This window comes from Hyaena hyaena, unplaced genomic scaffold, assembly GCF_003009895.1.
Source record: "Hyaena hyaena isolate Hyena2069 unplaced genomic scaffold, ASM300989v1 scaffold_96, whole genome shotgun sequence".
Taxonomy (NCBI): domain Eukaryota; kingdom Metazoa; phylum Chordata; class Mammalia; order Carnivora; family Hyaenidae; genus Hyaena; species Hyaena hyaena.
The window spans coordinates 3,207,766-3,229,996 of NW_024080729.1; the positions used below are offsets into that span (position 1 = coordinate 3,207,766).

Sequence of the window (22,231 nt, forward strand, 5' to 3'; positions counted from 1 at the left end):
CCACCCTGGGATCATGATCTGAGCCAAAATCAAGAGTTAGACGTTCAACCAAACAAGCTACCCAGGCACCCCATGAAACTGCTTCTTTAAAATGAGAGACAACAGGGGCACCTGGCTGGCTCAGTCAGTGGAGCATGCTGCCCTTGATCTCAGAGTTGTGAGTTTGAGCCCTACGCTGGCGAGAGAGGTTACTCTAAAAAATTTTTTTTAATTAAAAAAATAAAATAAAATTAGAGAATATTTGAAACCAGTGACTGCAAGTGAGGGGTAGACATGACAGCAAGGAGGTACATCAGAAATTTTTAGCTCTACTGGCATGTTTTAGCTCATAACCTGGGAACTGTGAACACAGGTGTTCATTATATTAGTCTTTGTCTTTTTGTATTCTATAAAATGTTTGAAAAAATCAAAATAAATTAATAAAGTAGAATTAAGGGGCAAATTTAATATATTAAGGACATTCATATGGAATAAGGCAGCAGCTAATGGCAAGTAGATTATAACTCAACAGCCCCATTACCCTCTGGTTAATACCTTAAGGGTACCACTTCTATGAAAATGAAAAGAAGGAGGGACGCTTAGGTGGCTCAGTTGGTTAAGCATCCGACTTCAGCTCAGGGCATGATCTCACAGTTCTTGGGTTCGAGCCCCATGTCGGGCTCTGTGCTGACAGCTCAGAGCCTGAAGCCTGCTTCAGAGTCTGTGTCTCCCCCTCTCTCTCTCTGCCCCTCCACCGCTCACACTCCATCTCTCCCTCTTTCTCAAAAATAAACATTAAAAAAATTTTTTTTAATGAAAGAAGAAAAGAAAGGTTTACACATGAAGGAAATTCACTTGATTACTTAGGAGAGGAAAGTGACAGCAAACAAACACTGTGGTCTCTGGAACAGAAAACAGTAACAGGTCTCTGAACTCCTCTTCTCTCTGCAGTAGGCTCCGGACAGTTAAGCGATGGTAACACCATTTTCTAACTGGCCACTCTTCTCAAAACCAATGGCCTTTGAAATAGGTTAGCACTATGCCTGAAGAGACATTCTGCGGCCTCACCATCTTCTAATGCATCCACTTGATACACCTAGTCGACTGGACTTCCAAGGCAAGACTACTTTCTTTAAAAAAATAATACTGTTTTTGAGCTAGATGATAGAAGCATTCTACATAGTCATAAATGAGAATAGCTTCCAGCCTAACAATATACACATAGCTTTAAGACAAAAATTAGTATTTCTTACATCGTTAGGGGAACTCCAAGGATTATTAATGACCAGTACTAAAAGAATCTCTCAAGGAGGAGACTAATCACAAAAAATAAGAAAAAGGGAGAATATGAACAAGACTTGTAGAGATCTAACCCTGCGCTGTTCGATGCAATACCAGTCATCACGTGTGATTAACTAAATTTAAATGTAATCTAAATAAAATCGAATAGGATTTGAAATTCAGACTTAAGACTCATAAAGCTATGAATACAAAGGAGCTTCTCTGAAGCAGATACTTCCTTGATTTGATAAAGAACGTTTATGCAAAATACACAGCTAAACTCATAGGCACTAGAGAAAGGCTCAAAACTTTCCCTCTAAGATAAGAACAAAACAAGGACACCGGCTTCACCGCTGCTATTCAACATTATCCTGGAAGTTCTAGCCAGAACAACTGGAAAGGGAGCAGTAAAACCATTTCTATTTGCAGACGACAGGACCCTATATACAGAAAAACCAAAGAATCTACAAGAAGCCTACTAGAGTTAAAAAACAAATGAGTAGGGGCGCCTGGGTGGCTTAGTCGGTTGAGCGTCCGACTTTCGCTTAGGTCATGATCTCACGGTTCGTGGGTTCGAGCCCCGCATCGGGCTCTGTGCTGACTGCCAGCTCAGAGCCTGGAGCCTGTTTCAGAGTCTGTGACTCCCTCTCTCTCTGACCCTCCCCTGCTCACGCTGTCTCTCTCTCTCCTAGAAATAAATAAAACATTAAAAAAAAAAAAAAAACAAATGAGTAAAGATACAGGGCACACAATCAACAAGCATCAGCCTTGTTTCTACACAACAATGATAAACAACCTGAAAAAGAAATTAAGAAAGCAATTCCATTTACAATAGTGTCTAAAAGAATAAAATACTCAGGAATAAATTTAGCCATGAAGGTGAAAGATTTGTCCAATGAAAATGATAAAACATTGCTGGATGAAATCAAGCAGAACTGAAAAATGGAAAGACATCTCTCGTGTTCATGGACAGGAGGACTTTATATTGTTAAGATATCAATATTATCCAAAGTGATCTAAAAATTCAATGCAATTGCTATCAAAATTCCAACAGCCCCTTTTTGGGTGCCTAGGTGGCTCAGTTAAGCATCTGACTCTGTTTTTTTTTAATGTTTTATTTATTTTTGAGATAGAGAGAGAGGGAGAGACGGGGAACGAGCAGAGGAGGGGCAGAGAGAGAGAGAGAGACAGAATCCAAAGCAGGCTCCAAGCTCTGAGCTGTCAGCACAGAGAACTTGAACATATATTCCTCCACAGAAGATATACAAATGGCCACGAAACATAGGAAAAGATGCTCAGCATTACTGGTCATGAGGGAAATACAAATTAAACCACAAAGAAATCATGACCTGAGCCAAAGTCAGATGCTTAACCAACTGAGCCACCCAGGCACCTCATCCGACCTTGATTTTGGTTCAGGTCATGATATCACGGTTTGTAGGATTGAAGAGCCTGCTGCCTGGCTCTGTGCTGACAGCGCGAAACCTGCTTGGGCTTCTCTCTGTCCCTCTCTGGGTCCCTCCCCTGCTTGTGCATACACACTCTCTCTCTCAAAATAAATACATAAACATTAAAAATATATATTAAAAAAATTCCAACAGCTTTTCCAGCAGAAATGGAAAAGCCCATCTTCAAATTCATATGGGATTACAAAAGAGCTTGAAAAGCTAAAAAAACAAAATACAAACAAAAACTGCCAGCCATTTAATTAACAATGAGAACAAAGTTGGACTCACACTTCCTGAATTCGAAACTTACTATTAGCTATAGCTATCAAAACAGTGTGGTACTGTTATATAAGCATAAATATACAGACAAATGGAATAGAATTAGCCTTTGACAGAAATGCCAAGCCCATTTACTGGGGAAAGGATAGTCTCTTCAACAAATGGTGCTGGGTCAACTGGGTTTCCATATGCAAAAGAACAAGTTGGACCTCAAACCTTACATCATATAAAAAATTTACTCAAAATGGCTCAAAGACCTAGGTATGAGAGATAATAAACTCATACAATTCTTAGCAGAAGACAGTAAATCTTCACAACCTTGAATTTGCTAATACATTCTTAGATACGACATGAGCAACAACGACAAAAAAAGAGATGAACTGGAACTTCATCAGAATCAAAACTTCAGTGCATGAAAGAACATTAACAAGAGGGGCACCTGGGTAGCTCAGTCAGTTGAACATCCGACTTTGGCTCAGATCACGACCTCACAGCTTGTGGGTTCAAGCCCCGCATCGAGCTCTGTGTCGACAGCTCAGAGCCTGGGACCTGCTCTGAATTCTGTGTCTCCCTCTCTCTCTCCTTCTCCCCCCACTCATGCTCTCTCTCTCTCAAAAATAAACAGACATTTAAAAAAATTTTTTTAAAAAGATATTATCAAGAAAAGTGAACAGACCACCCATGGAATGGGAGAAAATATTTGCAAATCACGTATCTAATGAAGGTTTAATATCCAGAATATACAAAGAACTAAAAATTCAACAACGAAAAGACAACCTAATTAAGAGATGGGTGAAGAACTTGAACAGACATTCCTCCACGGAAGATACCCAAATGGCCAATAAACACAGGAAAAGACGCTCAACATTATCGGTCATTAGGGAAATACAAATTAAAACCACGAAGAGATACCACTTCATACCTATGAGGATGGCTCTAATTTAAAAAAGAAGAAGAAAAGAACAAGCGTTGGTGAAGATGTGGAGAAATTGCTCCTATATCACTGGTGGGCATGTAAAATGATACAGCTGCTGTGGAAAACAGTTGGGTGGCTCCTCAAAAAACGAAACGTAGAATTATCACAGGACCCAACAATTCCACGCATAGATATATATACCCAAAAGCAACTGAAAGCAGGACCTCAAATGGAGAGTTATATGCCAAAGTTCATTGCGGCACTATTCACAATTGCCAGCGGTGGAAATAACCCAAGTGTCAATGAAGAGACGAGGGCATAAACACAATGTGGCACACATAGAAGGGAATACATAAAAGGATGGGGTCCGGATAGCATGCTACAACATAGATGAACCTTGAAAACATTATGGCTAAGGGAAATAATCAAGAAACAAAGGAACGCATATTGTGTGATTCCACTTGTATGAAGTATCTAGAAGAAGCAAACTGAGGAAGTTGAAGACAGGAAACCAGAGGCTGTGGGAAGGAAGAATGGAGGAGTTATTGTTCAATGGGTATAGAGTATCTGGGGTGAAGAAAATGTTCTGGAAATAAGATAGTGGTGACAGTTGCACAACTTTGTAAGTGTAATTAGTGCCAGTGGACTGTGTATTTAAAAGGGGTGAAGATGGTAAATTTTATGTTATGTGTATTTTGCCACAATAAGAAAAAGGTAAAATGGCAAATGTTATGTTAATATCTTTTACCACAAAAATATTTTTAATTCAGTTTCTAAGTTTCACTAGCCACATTTTAAGTCCTCATCAGCCACAGGTCGCTGGTGGCTACCAGCCCCCACAGTGCACACAGCACAAAGAGAAAACATTCGCAACACCACAGAACATCTATTAGATTAGCTCTTATCTAGAAGCTAAAACCGCCAGTTGCTTTTTTTTAAATTTTTAATGTTTATTTTTTTGAGACAGAGAGAGAGTGTGTGAGCAGGGGAGGGGTGGAGAGAGGGAGACACAGAATCCGAAGCAGCTGTCAGCACAGAGCCAGACACGGGGCTCAAACTTGTGAACCGCAAGATCATGACCTGAGCCAGAGTCGGCCGCTTAACAGACTGAGCCACCCAGGCGCCCCTAAAACCACCAGTTCTAGATGAGAATAATACAATTAATATGTGAGGAAAATAGGGAGAAAACTGTACTCAAGAGAGCGGCCCGGGAGGCTGCCTCAGCATTCAGTTGCATTTAAAAATCGTAAATAAAAAGTGGCTGCACGTCTTGAGGGGCAAAGGAAGAATGTGTGGGGCCAGTACGTTCTCCAAAAGTTTTACGAAGAGAAGTTCTAGAAATGGGGGGAATTGGCAACAAATAAAATAAAGAAACTGTGACTGAGTCATAAGTAATAGTTTTGGATCTATCTTCTCTGGGTCCTGGTTTCCTCACATGTATAAAAAACAGGGAGTTCCATTAGATGTTTTCTCATATCCTTCTAAGCTCCCAAGTATTAAGTCTAAATTCTTAACTTTCTGACCTTATCAATACCTTAAAAAAAAAAATGAGGGGGCACCGGGTGGCTCAGTTGACGGGGCACCAGGTGGCTCAGTTGACTGAGCACCTGACTCTTGATTTCAGCTCAGGTTGTGATCTCACAGCTCGTGGGATCAAGCCCTGTGCTGGGCTCTGTGAGCCTGCTTGGGATTCTCTCTCCTTCTGTCCCTCCCTCCCTCTCTCTCTCTCAAAATAAATAAACTTTAAGAAAAAAATGAGGAAAGACTGCCTCACTAATTTTTTTAGGATCAGCCTGAAAGGTTGAAAGTAAAATTCAACCGGGCTAAACTCCAGTTGTGCTCAACCCCAGCTGCACACGAGCAACAACCAGGGACTGAAAACATACGTCAAAGCCTGTGCTTTGGCCCCACACCAGCTGAAGTTGAGTCTGTGGGGTGGTGCTCAGGCACTTGGAGTTTTCAAAAGCTCCCCAAAGTATTCTGATGAAAACAAGAGTTAAGAACCACTATGCTAGTTCAAGTGTACACTTCCGGCAAGAAAAAGTAATAGAAAACATTTTCCTCTCTCCTTGTCAGGGCCCCAAGGCTATGTCCCCACAGCTGGCAACTGACAGGAGGGGGACATATATACTAGAGATACAAATCCTCTGATTTTGACTTTATGATCCAGGAGAATATCTGTCTGAAAAAGAGCCAAGTGCAAAAGCAATGGTGTATTACTAAAATAGGAATTTTGCAATGAATTTTCATGGATTCAAAAAAAGCCATGGCAAAAAGCCTCAATGCTAGGTTTTCTATCGAAAGCTCACTGAAGAAAAAGAAGTATGAATAAAAAGGGAAGACTCCTGGGGCGCCTGGGTGGCTCAGTCGGTTAAGCATCCAACACTTGATTTCAGCTCAGATCATGATCTCACAGTCGTGAGATCAAGCCCGTCAGGCTCCGCACTGACAGCACGGAGTCTGCTTGGGATTCTCCCCCCCTCTGCTCCTACCCCGCTTGCACGCACGTGTACACACTTTGTCTCTGTCTCTGTCTCTAAAATAAGAAAAAATAAAGGGAAGGTGTCTTACAGATTCAAAATTAGCATTCTGAAAGAGTCAAGCCATCAGGAAGTAGGCAGCTGTCTGTGAGGTAAAACCATAGGGCACAATTGCTTTAAAACCTTTCTACCAGTTGCCCACCAAGGGGATCCTTCCTTTACTACTTGTTATAAAATTTAAACAAAACAAAACAAAACTTTTAATGATTCATAGGTAGACAGTAAAGTGGGAAGGTAAAGGGAAAAATAGTTTCCCAAGAGTCAGTAATGAAAATGATGGCTCACATTTCCTGCCAGGCTTAAGTACTTCCCAGATACCGTCTCACTGAATTCTCACACCCACCTTGTAAAGTACATACTATTAGCATTTTATGGTTAAGGAAATTGAGAGAGAGGTTAGAAAACACACAGCTGGGAGTAGAAGAGGCAGGATCTAAATGCAGGAAGTCTGATTGTAGAGTATATGTTCTCTACCCGCCATTGCCTCTCTGCCACTCTGCATGTCAGTGCGGGCAGGCGTGTCCACAGCTGACTGGAGGTAGAGGGAGACACAGATAATAAAGAGGAAGGGGCGGGAGGAACAGAGAAATGCATCAGAGTAGTGTGCTTGGGAAGAGAGACGTTAGTTTGTCTGGATGGGAACTCTGAGCTGTGTACCTGCAGAAAAGGGAATTACAAATTTCCCTAATTCTCCTAGCCTGGACTATAATGTATATACCACATTTCTAAGATGCAGACGTAAGGTAAATGAAGCAAAGGACAAAGGAGAAACACTGGGTATTTAAACTAAGAATCTGGGGTAGAGGTGAGCTCAGTATAGGGAGACAGAACTGTATCAGTGCAGAAACAGCCACAGGGAAATAAACAACTTCGCCTGAGGGACAAAAGCTTTTTGGTTCCTTAGTTAAGTATATCTTCTTTGCCGCACTTTTAAAGCCCAACCAAACCCACTGTAGGCTAGTCAGACGAATTTTATAAAAATCTTCCAGCCTAATTCTAGACCTATATTTCAACATTCTCTCTCACCTGAACATCTTCCCCAAGTGAAAGTAATAGAAGGTCCAACAAACCACATTTGAATGCTATTATCTCTAAAGCACGAGATGGCCATGCAGCAGATAGTAAGGGGCCTAAAATAAAAGGGTCATGGTAACCCATAAGCTAGATAATAAATCTGTAAGTAAATTAAAGTTTGGCTCCAATCTAGGATGAAAACAAAATCGTGCTGGAAAAACAAAAAGGGCACATGTCAGGGTAACCTTATCACATCTTCATTTTATTATTTGTTGTTAAACAACAAATATAAAGAGAGTCAGCAGGTACATCATTTAAGGGACAAAACATGATTTTTCTAACATGTAAATCAAACATAAAAGCTAAAGACACCCCCAATTTATAAGTGGGTATTTGTGCTCATTGAGTGTTTGTATAAGTAGACTAAGCCAGTCATGGGGACCTGGAGCTTCTCAGGAAAACGCTCAGATGGCAGAATCACTGTGGGAAGATATATGGAATAACGAGCTCCCTGCAAAAGATGAGATGTAAAAGATATAGAGTTCCCCAGCTTATGAGGACTTTTTCCAACTCACACAAGGAAAACTGAAGGCACTTTGTTGGTAAGACACTCAGCCAGAGGGCAGATCGCATAACGCACGTCCGAACTATATAAGCAAGTAACTGAGAGCCTTCCCTAGAGATAGGGAAAAGTCATATACTTCCGTGGACGCTGGAATACAGTAAGAAACAAGAATCCAAAACTTTTTAAAGGATACGGTCTGTACCAGGAAACAACGTTCTTCCAGTCAACAGCTCGGCCATTATGCATCCCACTGACCAAATATCAACTGGCAAAATTAAAGAGAAAAGGGCACACAATGTCACTGTTGTCACACCTGACCACAAATGGAATTAGAACTAGAAGTGAAATATTCAAATTAATATTTAAGACATTTGAGATCCACGATTCATGCTCATCTTTATGGAAGTAAGCTTATTAAGACTTTCACCCCCTACAGGGCTTCATAGGTGGGGTGTCAAAACATAGTTAAGGTAAGAGAAATAAGTTGTCCACGGAGGGGTAGAGATTCTTATTGGTGGAAATGGTGGATTCTCCCAAGTAATGTTGAAAGATTAAAATTATGAACTCATTGGGGCACCTGGGTGGCTCAGTCGGTTGAGCATCCGACTTCGGCTCAGGTCGTGATCTCATGGTTCATGGGTTTGAGCTCCACACAGGGTTCTGTGCTGACAGCTCGGAGCCTGAAGCCTGATTAAGAATCTGTGACTCCCTCTCTCCCTCTGCCCCTCCCCCACTCATGCTCTCTCTAGGTCTCAAAAATAAACAAACATTAAAAACAAATTTTTTTTAAATTATGAACTCATTGTCTTCAGGTAGAAGTACTCACAGAATATGTTGGAAATCTAAATAAATAAAAACTCAACTGCTAAGTCATAAAGTTTGAAACCTGTGTATGACCCGTCCCCCCATCTTCTCTATCTGAGCAACTAAAATATTATCTGTTGACTTTAAAAGGATTACTGATGGAAAAAAAAAAGATGCTTCCTCCCATTGGCCACCACCACCTCCACTTCTGAGAATCCCAAATATACCGAACATGGTAACTGAAAAGGTGCTAAGTAACCAATAAAAGCAATACCTGTCTGGTTGTAATGCATCCAGTTCAGCATGATCTCAGGAGCCCGGTACCACCTAGTGGCCACGTAGCCTGTCATTTCATCATCTGTGTGTCGAGCCAGTCCAAAATCCAAGATCTAAGGGAGAGAAGAGAAACCAGTCACTGAAACAGTCAAGCTCCCAAGACTTGTAAGGCAGGAGGGGAAAAAACTCGAGTGCCTCAGAAATAGGAAGAACAATACAGCACTTTCACAAATATACCTCCAAGTCTATGCTTGGAATACATGATAAACACAGCAAGAACTTTAAAAAATGAAATTACACAAAGCAAAACAAAAATGCTACTCCTTGGCATTTACCCAAGAGCAATGAAAACATACAACCACACAAAGGCTTGCATACAAATATTCACAGCAGCTTTGCACAGCCCCAAACTGGAACTGAAGCGAAGGTCTATCAACAGGTAGAAGGATAGACAAATTGTGGCCTATTCATAAAATGGATACTATTCAACAATAAAATGGAATGAATCAGTAGGTATAACACAGACAGATCTCAAAAATATTCTACTGAGCAAAGTCAGATACACACACACAAATACTGTATGATTCCACTGATGTGAAATTCCAGGAAAAAATAAATCTATTTATGGTGTCGGCAAGCGGATCAGTGGTCCACGATTAGAGGGAGAGGGGTGGGGACTGGCTAGGAAGGAGCAGAAGCAACTTTTTGAAGTGATAAAGTGTTCTTTATTTTAATTGTGTTGGTGGTTAAATGGATATATAAATTTGTCAGGTGTACACTTAAAATGATCCTTTTTGTTATATTTTGTTATTTATTATATTTTTGTTTTGTTATTTTATTTATTCTATTATGTTTAAAAGACTGATATAAAAATGAGAAAAAAATTATTCCAAAGCCACTTGCTCTCTATATTTATTTCCTATTTGAATTATTTTGAATGAGTGGCTTTTGCCATTCTTCTCTTAGGAAACTAATCTAGTAATTATCTTTTTAGGATTGCTTGCTTAATATTCAGACTATAGTTTTCCTTTATCATAACTAATAAATTAAATTTAATGTAACTTTATTTTAGAATGAAAGTAAGACATTTGATGCCACCTTCATTGTCCTTTAAACCGAAACTTAGTAAGTCTGTGATTCAAAGTTCAAACTCTGATATTTCGAAGGAAAATGTGAATTTTCAGATAAAAAGCCATGATTTTATGAACCTATTTACTACATAAGTCTGCCTGGTTAGTCAAACATATAATTACAAGTGGAAACAAACAGGGGTGCCCAGGTGGCTCAGTCAGTTAAGCGTCTGACTTTGGCTCAGGTCATGATCTCGCAGCTTATAGGTTCGAGCCCCACATTGGGCTCTGTGCTGACAGCTCAGAACCTGGAGCCTGCTTCAGATTCTGTGTCTCCCCTTCTCTGCTCCTCTCCTGCTCATACTCCATCTCTGTTTCTCAATAATAAAAATTTTTTAAAAAGAAGTGGAAACAAACAATTCCCACTGTCTCTTCATCTTACCTTCAGCTCACAGTCTTCATTTACAGCTAGATTACTAGGTTTCAGGTCCTAGGAAGCAAGTCCAGAGAGGACATAATCAACTCTATGATTCATGGTAGGTTTTCTTCCCACAGGTAATGAAGAAGATCCAAACATAAAGGTAAGACTTTATCCAGCTATAAAAGATCTCTGTCTATAGTCAGTCACTACTACCTAACCCTAATTAGCCTTAAATAGCTAAAAATTATACATCTTCTTTCTTCAATAAGTTTAAACTTAAAGTTATAATCAATAGTTCAATAGCAAAGGAGGTTTAGATTAGGATCTTGGCCACTTGCCACTCCTCTCCACTTCAGTGACCCCTCCCCAAATAATTCAATCAAAATCACAATACATTACCCTGTGAATTATGTCAGCTGAATGTATATACTGTGAAAGAGAAAAAAAATTGGTTAAATCAAAAAGTTATCTCCAACCTCTTATGGCCATATGCCATCATTGAAGTATATTTTCATTAATCAGTAAGAACTACTAGAATTAAATAGTGGCATTAGAAGTGAGAACAATTATCAGTAATCTGAACATTTATCATAACTATGATTTCTATACCATCAACTCTACTCATACAGTTGAAGTAGGAGTGACACAGCTTTCAACCTGTTTTCTGGCTAGTGCTCTGGAGCTTACTATGGACTCAAAGCAGTCAAATGTCAATGTCAAAGGTGCTTTAATTTTAAAACATTACTTATCTGCTCTTCCCACAAATAAATTAGCCTCTTAGAGGAGGTTTTTAAAGTTTCAACATGACTCTGACCAGACATCAGATTAGATCAAGAGATTACCACTACTTTTTAGATTTAAGAAAGAAGAGTCCTGAGTTCTCAGACATACCTACTGAAATATCTATTATGGGTAGAATGATACGATGTCTGGACTTGTTTTAAAATAATCCAGGGCTTGGGGATACAAAAGAAACAAGATTGGCCATATGTTGGTAGCTGTGGTCATTGAGTAAACATAGGGGTTCATTACACTATAATTGTACTTGTGATTTTGTGTTTGAAACTTTCCGTAAGAAAGGGGTTTTCTTCCTCTTCTTCATCTTTTTCTTCCTCCTCTTAAACCCTGAAATGGAGAAAGGGAGACTATACCTTGAGACCTCGGAGAATCTGGTAGATAAGGAACTGAACGTGGTCATCCGTAAGTTTCTGACATTTCACAATGTTGTTCAGGTCTGCTCCCATGAGATGGGTCACCAGATACCTAGAAATTAATGGAGAGTTACACAATAATCCAGACCCCTAGCTCTTATCTTCATAAGACTTCCAGACGTTTTTAAGAAAAGGCAATTACCTAAAAGGCAATCAACTGAATAGAAGATATCTGCAAATGATAAAGGGTTAGTATCTAAAATAAAGCACTGATACAACCCCAAAAAGCAAAAAATCCAATTAAAACATGGGCAGAAGACATGAAAAGACATTTCCCCCAAAGAAGACATCCAGATGACCAACAGACAGATGAAAAAGTGTTCAACATCACTCATCATCAGGGAAATACAAATCAAAATCACAATGAGATACCACCTCACACCTGTCAGAATGGCTGAAATAAAAAATTCAAGAAACAAGTATTGGTGAGGATGCGGAGAAAAAGGAACCCTCATGCACTATTGGTGGGAATGCAAACCAAGTGGAGCTGCTGCGGAAAACAGTATGGAGGTTCCTCAAAAAATAAAAACTGAACTACCCTACGATCCAGTAATCACACTATTGGGTATTTAGCCTCAAAATACAAAAACACTAATTCAAAGGGATACATTCACCCCTCTGTTTATAGCAGCATTATTTATTAATAGCCAAGGTATGGAAGCAATCCAAGTGTCCATTGACTGATGAATAGATGAAGAAGATGTGGTATATACACAGTGCAATATTACATATACTATATGTGGTATATACACAGTGCAATGACACGGATAGAGCTAGAAGGTATAAGGCTGAGTGAAATAAGTCCATCAGAGAGAGACAAATACCATATAATTTCACTCATAGGTGGAACTTAAGAAAACAAATGAACAAAGGAAAGAGAGAGAGAGAGATTGAGAGAGAGAAACCAAGAAACAGACTCTTAACCAAGAAACAGACTCTTAACTACAGAGAACAGACTGATGGTTACCAGAGGGGAGGTGGGCAGGGGGACAGGTGAAATAGGTGATAGGGATAAAAGAGTACAGTTATCATGATGAACAAAAGAAAAGAGAAGAGAACGGAAGGGAAGGGAAGGGAAGGGAAGAGAAGGCAGGGGAGGGGAGGGGAGGGGAGGGGAGGGGAGAACAAGGGAAGGAGGCCACACTAAAGGAGGGGAAGAAGAGGGGAAGGGAGGCCAGTGACAGCTAAAAACTTAGTAACTACTCATGCGGGGCTCATTTTTAACACCCTACCCTAACTTTACCATGTGCCATCTATTTTTCTAACACTTTTTGTGCTCATTCTTACTTGATGTATCCTTTTCTAGGCTCTCTGAAAAAAGAGACAAGGAAAAAGCAAAGATGAAGATCAGACTGATGTATGTGTTAGTATCAGGTTTTTTTAATGTTGCATGAGAAATATACAGTGTAACTAAATACATGGCCATAATAAAGTATCTTGATTTTTAAATCTATCATTGTTATTTTCACCTCATTATAAACCAAGCTGTAGGCTCTAAAATAGGAGTATTTTCAAATTATAATTTTCAAATTATAATTCTCCTTTTTCAGGATTCACTGGTAAAAGGATACTGCTCACTGACAATATTCTTGTATTTACATTAAAGGAAGGAGGAATATGATCTATAAGCAAAATGGGGCATTCCAGAACCTCTCCTCATAGGTGTGGTGCTGGTTATAAACCTTACATGGTAAGATTAGGGAAACGATTACATTCAAGTCCAACAGGTTCACCACGAATATTCTAGACGCAATGCCTTACCCATTCATTACTCTATTACACAGCTATGGGAACATAATAACCAGATCAGTGGTAAAAAGGCCAAATTTTTAAAAATCAAATTAGGTTTTATCTAATGTGTAAGAATCACTACTCGTTCCTGAGGCTGAATGATAATGTATACCAGTTGAGCTATTACAAATGCTGATTTCATTTCATTTCTATTTTTATATTTTATAAATTTGGAGGAAAAGACACCAGACCAGCAAATTTAAATCTATTAATTTATTATATAAAAGGGCATGTGATCTCTCTTCATACACACACACACACACACACACATCACACACTATATTATTACTTTCTCTCCTTAAAGAGGAATTGAAATTTTTTCCTGTTTTGTAATTTCCCTTTTCGGCTGATATGGTCAGTTCCCAATTTCACAAAGATCAAAAGAACTTAGCCGAGATATAAAAGTAAGATTTTAGCATTTTGTATTTTTAAAGGTTGCACAATTACAACTCCTTGAGGAAAGGGCAGACTCTAAATGTAATTTAAAGAGTAAATTGGACTTTGTGAAAGATTTCATAAAGGTAGTTCTCTTTTAAGAGATGTTCCAAGTTCAACATAACATAACCAAATGTAGTCAGGGCTCGTTCTGTGTCGAGCACTGTTTATCATGCCTGTGTCTCATGCATTCTTCCCAGCAACTCTGTAAGGTAGGTCCCACTAGCCTTCCCATTTCACTGTTGAGGAAACAGAGAACGAGGATATGTAACTTGCTCATGATTAAAAGAGTGATAATATCGGGGGTTGAATCAAAAACTATTTGCTCTAAGGACCATGGTCTTTTTTGTTTTTAATGTTTCTTTTTGAGAGAGAGAGAGAGAGACAGAGCACAAGCAGGGGAGGGGCAGAGGGGCAGAAAGAGAGAGAGACACAAAACTTGAAGCAGGTTCCAGGTTCTGAGCTGTCAGCACAGAGCCCGATGCGGGTCTTGAACCCATGAAGGGTGAGATCATGACCTGAGCTGAAGTCAGATGCTCAACTGATTGAGCCACCCAGGTGCCCCAGGACCATGATCTCAATCACAGCACATATTGCCTCCAAATTCTTCCAGTTGACTTCAAATTTAAGTCAAAAGAAGGATCTTCTTAAAAAAGAAAGTTTTCTAAGTGTCACAATAATCAGGGAAGCAGTATCTCCAGGTAATTTCCATAATAATTCTCAATACTTAGTATGAAAATCGTTCCCGAAAGAAGGTTGGCAACAGCCCAGCAATATTCCATCTCAATCACAGTCACTATATATTTTTAGCCCCAACTAACACATAATCTGACAAATATGAGAATGTTATCATTAACCAGTTGATATTTTGAAATCAGGACTTCTCCCCAAAGATCTGGTATACTGGTTGCCATACCCATTAATATCAATGATGACAAACTACAAGGCTCAGGTTGAGGAAGAGGGAACCCACTTTCTATTTTATAAGTGTTTTGCAAAGGATTACATTTATGACTTTGGATAGTAAAAGGATTATTCTCTTTCCTTTAAAAAATAATTTTAAGGAGAAAAGGTAAGCAAAGAGAACATTGTTCTATGTGATTCCACTTAAAATCTATCTTAATTGGTCTTGAAATAAAACCTAAAAATCTTAACTCTCTAATATGTCTGTTCTAGTTCACAAAGGTGGTAAGCAGTATTACCAATGCAAACATGGTCATTGCAAGTATAACTACGGTGTTTAAATGGCTACCAGTGACGTAAGAAACCCTATACAGCTAGATGACCAATGAGTGCACACCCTGAGAGAATGTTTTAATTAGAATATTCCACCACTGTCCTCATCAAAGACCCCATCTATTTTATCACTAAAATTTCCAGACAGAGGGTGAGACTGTCCAAACATTAGATTAATCAGTCTATACAGTAATAACTATCGTGCATTGCTGCCAAGCTACAATTAACTAAGCTAAAAAGCATTCATGGCAGAAATGTCTTGTGGGAACTAACCTAATCACTGTATGTTGCTTCCACAAACCCAGAAGACCAATCCACAACAACCAATTGTCAAATTCCAGCTCGTCGTATACAGAAAGGTTTCCAAAATAAATCTTCTGACAGTGGACAAAAGCAAGCATCATGCAAAGCTACTGAATGTTTACGGAAGAGGTATGAACTTTTAAAACGGTGAACGAGGGAGGGAGAAGAACATGTAGATGAACACATTTTAAATAAATCTATTCCAAAAGGAGCATTCATGGATAACCACGTTTCTGCAGCATTTGTCTCCAGAAAGCAAATTTAGTTACATTTTAGTAAAGACATGATTACTGTCAGTGTTCATAATACTTCAAATAAATTAACAGGGGTTTGACTTGAGAAAGTTGGAATGTAATCTAGTTCTGCCATATTTTCCCCCCCTCCTTGTTTATTTTTAAGCTAGAAAGGAAAATCAAATGTAGAACAAAGATTATGGACTTTTCAAAGAAATTAACTACCACAGACTTGGGGCCCAAGTCTAGTCTGGATTCCAAAATACATGGCTTCCTCAACCCCAACTGGACAAGGAAATAAGTTGAAAAGTTTTTTGTTTTTTGTTTTTTTCTCCCAGAATAGGAACATCTGACAAAATTAAAAACATTCATTTAGGGTAAGAGAGATATTTTTCCTCAAATAACAAGATGAGTTATAGCTACCCTATTTCAATCATTTATAACTGAGCCAGTCACAAAGAATGAGGGCAAATAACTGTTTCTCTCTTTAAATGAGAACCAGGGGCACAAGTGGTATGGAATGGAAAAAATGTGATGAATCTCAAAGTCAAATGACAAGTGCCTTCTGGCTAGAGAGTGAGATGGGGATATCACACAACCTTAGACTGAACAATCTGTAAAGACACTGATAAAGTGACTTCATAGGGGAAGATAGACAATGTGCTCTTGAACTTACAAGGGACCCCCTGCATGTGACAGGGAAAGGAAAGAACATATTTTAGCATCAAACACAGCTGCATTTACACCTAAACAAAGGCTATCAAGATGAATATTTGAGCAGTTCTCCATGGTAACTTTAATGAGTCTACATTTCAGCTCTGTGTCCTCAGCACCCTGTATCTATAGCTCAAACAGCCCCCAGCTTAACAGTGGTTAACCACATCCAGAAGACTCTGGAAGAGGTCTCCTGGGCAGCGGGGTTGCTGCTGTTGATAAGAGGCCTCTTGCTGGACTGGACACCAGGAGCCAAAATAATGACCAGAAACAAAAATCCACTGGTGTCTCAGCCAAGCAGGATGCTCGACCAGCATCCTCAGCCTCATCCCTCCCAGGTGAACTGCTGAGGGCTCCCTATCGCAGCTGCAGGCCACTAGAGCCGACAGATAATGTAGGACAGAATGACCAGGCCTATGATGATATCAGGGTGAAAGTATCCAGCATTATGGAGTCCTTGGCCGAGGAGGCCTCTGGATTCTGGGCAAATGTAAGCTGTGAGCATTGAGGTTGCAGCCAGTGGACAGACATGGGCCCCTCTTTTCCCTTCAATAGTTCTCCCATCCTTAGATGAATTAAGTAAATAGGACTTATTAAAGACTGAAAAGATAATTTCATGGCCCAATTGAAATCTTGTTCTTCACTTTTCTTGGAAGATGGTCTCCTTTAACTTTAATCAAATGTAAGGAGCACAAATCACCATTTCTCAAAGTGATAAGTAAAGTCTACTGTACCAGCAAAAAGGCAGAACTCTTCATTAAGAGATTTTCAGTCCTCTAGACAGTGCCCCATTTTAGAACTTCACTTATGAAGCACTTCTTGGATAACGCCCAATTGTCAAGACTCCTCCCCTTCCACCTTTCTTTTTAAAGCATGATACAATCAGAAAAAAACCTACATAGAAAAAAAAAATCTCTTTTATATCTATAGACTGGCATGTCTACTACTTTTAGCCCTATTTGATAAAGCAATCATCACAAGGGGAAAAACACATCCATATTTAAACAAAGTATTTAAAATAATCACAGGGATTGACAATTTGTAACCACAATCCTCTGAAACACGTCCAGCAATCCTCCGGACTCACTACAGTCTATTTGCAACACAGCAGCAGAGCAATTTTTAAAAATAAAAACCAGATCATATCACTTCTCTCCTTTTCATTTAGAATAAAGATGAAAATCCCTTCAATGGCCAATAAGGCCTTATAATCCAGTACCCTATTCCCAATTATCTCTCTGACCTCATCATCTACTTCTCTCCCCTATTCCATTCAGCTCCACACTGGCCTCCTTACTCCAGGCATAGGGACCCCTTGCTGCAATTCCAATTCAGCATGGACTCTCCTGTCTCAGGACCTTTGCATTGGCTGCTCTTTCTGCTTAGAATGCTCTTCTGCCAGGAATGCTCTTCCCCCAGAATATCCATGAGTCTAACTCCTCCACTCCTTCAAATGTTTGCTCCAAAATTCACCTTCTCAATGAGAAGGCCACTGTCCACCCCATTTAAAAGTACATCTCACACCATGCCCTCACACTCCAAATTGCCCTTCCTATGCTACCTTTTCTTTTTGTCCATAGCATTATTGCCTGCTAATACAGTAAACTTTTTTATGCTCATTGTTTATTTTTATCTATCTGTACAATGCTCAAGGAGGACAAAATTATTGTTGTTCCCTGTAGTATCTAAAGAAACTAGAACAGTATCTGGTAGAATAGTAGGCAATTACTACTGAACAGAATCTAATGACCCAGGACAATGCACACAGAATTACTAGTAAGACCAAGCAAGACACATCTTATTAAAATACTTCTGCCAAAGATCTTATCTGGTAAGCAGACCAGATGGTTCTACTGTAAGGAGTAAAGGCACCATTTAGTAGCCACATGGATGGCTTAGCCAGCTTATTTCACAACAAACTACACTTCTCATTTGAAGCAAAGATTACTGAGAGGTGGCCTCTACATTACTGCATTAATCAACCTAGACCCAATATTCTACCATATGGTCTACATTAAAGGATATAAACAAAAAAGCTAGTCAAAAGAGAATATACCAAGCATACTACCAGAAAATTAGATCATCAAGCAGTTATAAACAAGACAGCACAAGGTTATTTCTTCAATCACTTCACCAACAAATATTAATTGTTGAGCACTGGGGATGCAATGATGAAAAGTTACAGAATTTAGATGAGAGGAAGGCATTTATAAATATAAACTCATAAGAGAGCATGACTAAAGCTACAAAATATCAAGGTGTTAGAGAAACACACAGGAGAGGGCCCCAACCCAGACTTAGGAAGGACTTAATTGAAGGACCCAAACTCTAAATCCAAATCTTAGGAAAAGATTTATTGAAGGACCCAAACGCAAGCCAGACCCTGAAGCTTCTTCACTTTTTCAAATGAGCTCATTTGAGAAAAAGGGGACATCTTATTGACCACGTCAGACAAAAACTCAATGGTATTAAATGTAAGTCACTGAAGACAGCTACAAGGAACTTTACCAACTGTCCACCCTCATTTCAGCAGACCTGAGAAGGAAGTAAGTTGCAACTATAACTGTTGATGCAGTTAACTCCTTCATCTTTCTCCCAGAATGCTTCTCTTCCTGTATTACCTATCTAGGGCGCTCAGCCTATTTGCAAAGAACAAAAGTATTTCTGTAAGCCCAAACAATGAGGCTGGGTATTTCTTTCACAGTGATAGAGGAAAGCAGTATTTCCAGGCAGATAATGCTTTTTTGCTAAATTAGGAGAACTCTTCTCTGCCACAAAAGTCAATCAAAATTTACTTACACAGTGTTGACCCAAATATAAAAGAAAAATCAATGCTTATCTATCAACTCCTTTAACATTTTCCATTCAATCAAATCTCTTTTTCTGCACACTTTATATGTTTTGTTCATTTCTTTGTCTGGAATAGATTTCAACCTCTATGCCCCATCTATATTTATGTTTCTTCAGATACAATTATTACTTTGTTTAGAGGATTTCCTCTACTAAGTTTTTCCTATATTCTGAGGTCACTTAACACCCTGTATGTTGCTTCTAGAAATTTGACTTGGTCCTTCAACTATTTTAGGCAAAGACTCATGCTTCATCTCATTAATAACAGGCACCACATGTAACTGGAAGGCCATTAGTTGTGACATCTTACACAGAACCAATCATAGTATCTACCCAATAAGAAAGGTTAGCAGACTTTCAAGTAATAATCATAGCCCTGGATCAAGAAAAATGCCAATATAAATACATTTAGAGCCAAAAGACCTGAGATGTATGCAATGTCATATGTAGTAATATAGACTGCAGTTCTTCTCTCTCAACTGCAGTTTCCTATCTTAAATCTCTAAGTACTAAAGGGATACTTTTCTTCAACAAGGAAGAAAACAAACTCCCTACTCTACAAGGGCATACAAGCCAGAGGGAGAAGAGACACAATAACAAACAGAGGATGGTAAAATGTGCTAAGAACAGCACAGAGTAAGGTGTAGACACTGATGGAAGTAGGCTGAAGCCATGTGAGTGAGGGGAAAAGAGCTTCTGGTGAAGAGACCTTTGAGTGGGTCCTGAAAGAAATGAAGGAGCCAGTCATGTGGCTATGTGGGGAGAGTGTTCAGGCCAACGTTAGAAACCAGGATCAAGGTCCCACTGGGAATGTGGATGCCCATATTCAAAGAAGAACAGAGAGGCCGGATGGAATGCAGAGTGAGTGGGAAGAATATCAGATGTGGTCAGGGAGTGCGCAGGAACAGATCATGTAAGCTCTTCTGGAACCTACCACACTGCCTACTATTTATTAAAAATTTAATTTTCTCCCATTAGGAGTCTCAACTCTATTATCAGATATCATGCTTATCTTATTTACTGTTACATTCCCCAGAGGCTAGTACCATGCCTAGCATAGGATGGGTGTTCAAATACTGAATGAAATCAGAGTAGATGTAAATCCAGAAACTCCCTTTACCTATTCAACATGCTCAGCAACTTTTTTTTGAAATGACATAAAAAGCTACACTTGCTAGATGAACAGTCATTTTTATCAAGTATAACCCTAAACTAGGTGATAATCTGCACACTGGTTTTCACTAAAACAGTGGTTGCTGGCTGACCCTGTTGTAAGGTCTTTGGCTAAATGGCAGCAGAATCTAAAACCCCACTTCTATTTCCTCTTCAAGAACTAAGCAGAGATAAGGAACTCAGGTATAAGAAACCTGCAATGTGAAGGTGTTTAAAAAAAAAAAAAAAAAAGGGAAAAAGCAGCAGCAGAAAATAGTAGGGAGGGTCTGCCTTTCACTTACCATGATAATTCTCTTTTCTGGAAATTTGAGGAAATAGTTCCTACTACAGGTCCAAAAACTCTTCATTGCCTACTAAGCTTGATTAGAGAACTGACATCCCTAAGGAAAGGCAGTATTTTTGCACAGAGTTGCAGCTTACTCTAGGGGCTAGGTTCTAATCAGTATTAAGTGGCCAGTGCCATTTAAAATTTTTGGATTTCTAGGGGCGCCTGTGTGGCTGAGTTGATTAAGCGACCGACTCAACTTTAGCTCAGGTCATGATCTCACGGTTGTGAGATCAAGCGCCTGAATCGGGCTCTGCGCTGAGTGTGGGGCCTGCTTGGGAGTCTCTCCCTCTCTCATTTACCTCTCTCCCTCACTCATGCATGCTCTCTCTCTCTCTCTCAAAATAAGTAAATAAACACTTTAAAAATAATTTTTTAAATTTCTTTTGCTAGCTAAATATTTGCAGCATGAATATGCATCTATAGGCCACCTCCCACCAAACATTACTATCAAGAAGCCAACAGAAATGTTCAAATGACTCCCAATCACCAATCTACAAAATTTTGCCATCTGTCAACCACCTCCTCCAGCACTCAAGAACAACTTCATAGGGGCGCCTGGGTGGCTCAGTCGGTTAAGTGTCCGACTTTGGCTCAGGTCATGATCTCACAGTTCATGGGTTCGAGCCCCGTGTTGGGCTCTGTGCTGACAGCCAGGTCAGAGCCTGGAGCCTGCTTCAGATTCTGTATCTCCCTCCCTCTCTCTCTGCCCCTCCCCTGCTCACACTGTCTCTCTCTCTCTCTCTCTCTCTCAGAAATAAATAAAACATTAAAAAATGTTCATATATTCCTCTTTTAACTCCACATTTTCCAAACAATAATTCTTTCTGTTAGATTCACATTGTGCCTAATGACCCAAACTCACTACCTATTGTTCCTTTCTCAAAAGTACACTCCTGCAGGGGGCGCCTGGCTGGCTCAGTCCTTAGAGTATGTGACTCTTGATCTCAGGATCGTGAGTTCAAACCCCATGTTGGGGGCAGAAATCACTTTAAAATGAAACTTAAATTTAAAAAAGTATAGTCTTTCACATGAAGTGTGCAGAATGCCTATTAACCAAGAAGTTAAAAATACAGTAAAAATTTGAACTGTATGATAAATGAAAAGTGCTAACTGCAACATAAAGGCACAAATACACATAACACATGATTAAAATTCGACTGTAAATATGAAAAGTAACTAGAAATTTTATTAATTAGCACAAAAATTCATGATCAAAATTACAACCTACTCTAAACCTGGCAGGCTACAGAACCACCCTAGCCCTCAGCATATTTGATTTGGCCAGAATAATGGGTTTTTATTTGTTTGCATGTTTTGTTTTAATGCAGATTTAACTGCTTTAAGGAAGTATTTTGTTTTACCAC

General features: G+C 39.3%; 1 protein-coding gene across 3 annotated transcripts in view; it reads right to left on the minus strand.

Moving 5' to 3' along the window:
- MAPK14 (mitogen-activated protein kinase 14) overlaps window positions 1-22,231 on the minus strand; it is a 74,507-nt gene that overhangs the window by 17,268 nt on the left and 35,008 nt on the right. For all 3 annotated transcript variants that reach the window (XM_039235271.1, XM_039235270.1, XM_039235272.1), the window contains exons 4-8: window positions 11,745-11,856; window positions 10,993-11,022; window positions 10,615-10,662; window positions 9,101-9,215; window positions 8,216-8,287 (exon numbers count right to left, since the gene is read on the minus strand). In XM_039235271.1, the coding sequence (XP_039091202.1) occupies window positions 8,216-8,287; window positions 9,101-9,215; window positions 10,615-10,662; window positions 10,993-11,022; window positions 11,745-11,856 (377 nt within the window). The remainder of the gene's footprint in view (window positions 1-8,215; window positions 8,288-9,100; window positions 9,216-10,614; window positions 10,663-10,992; window positions 11,023-11,744; window positions 11,857-22,231) is intronic.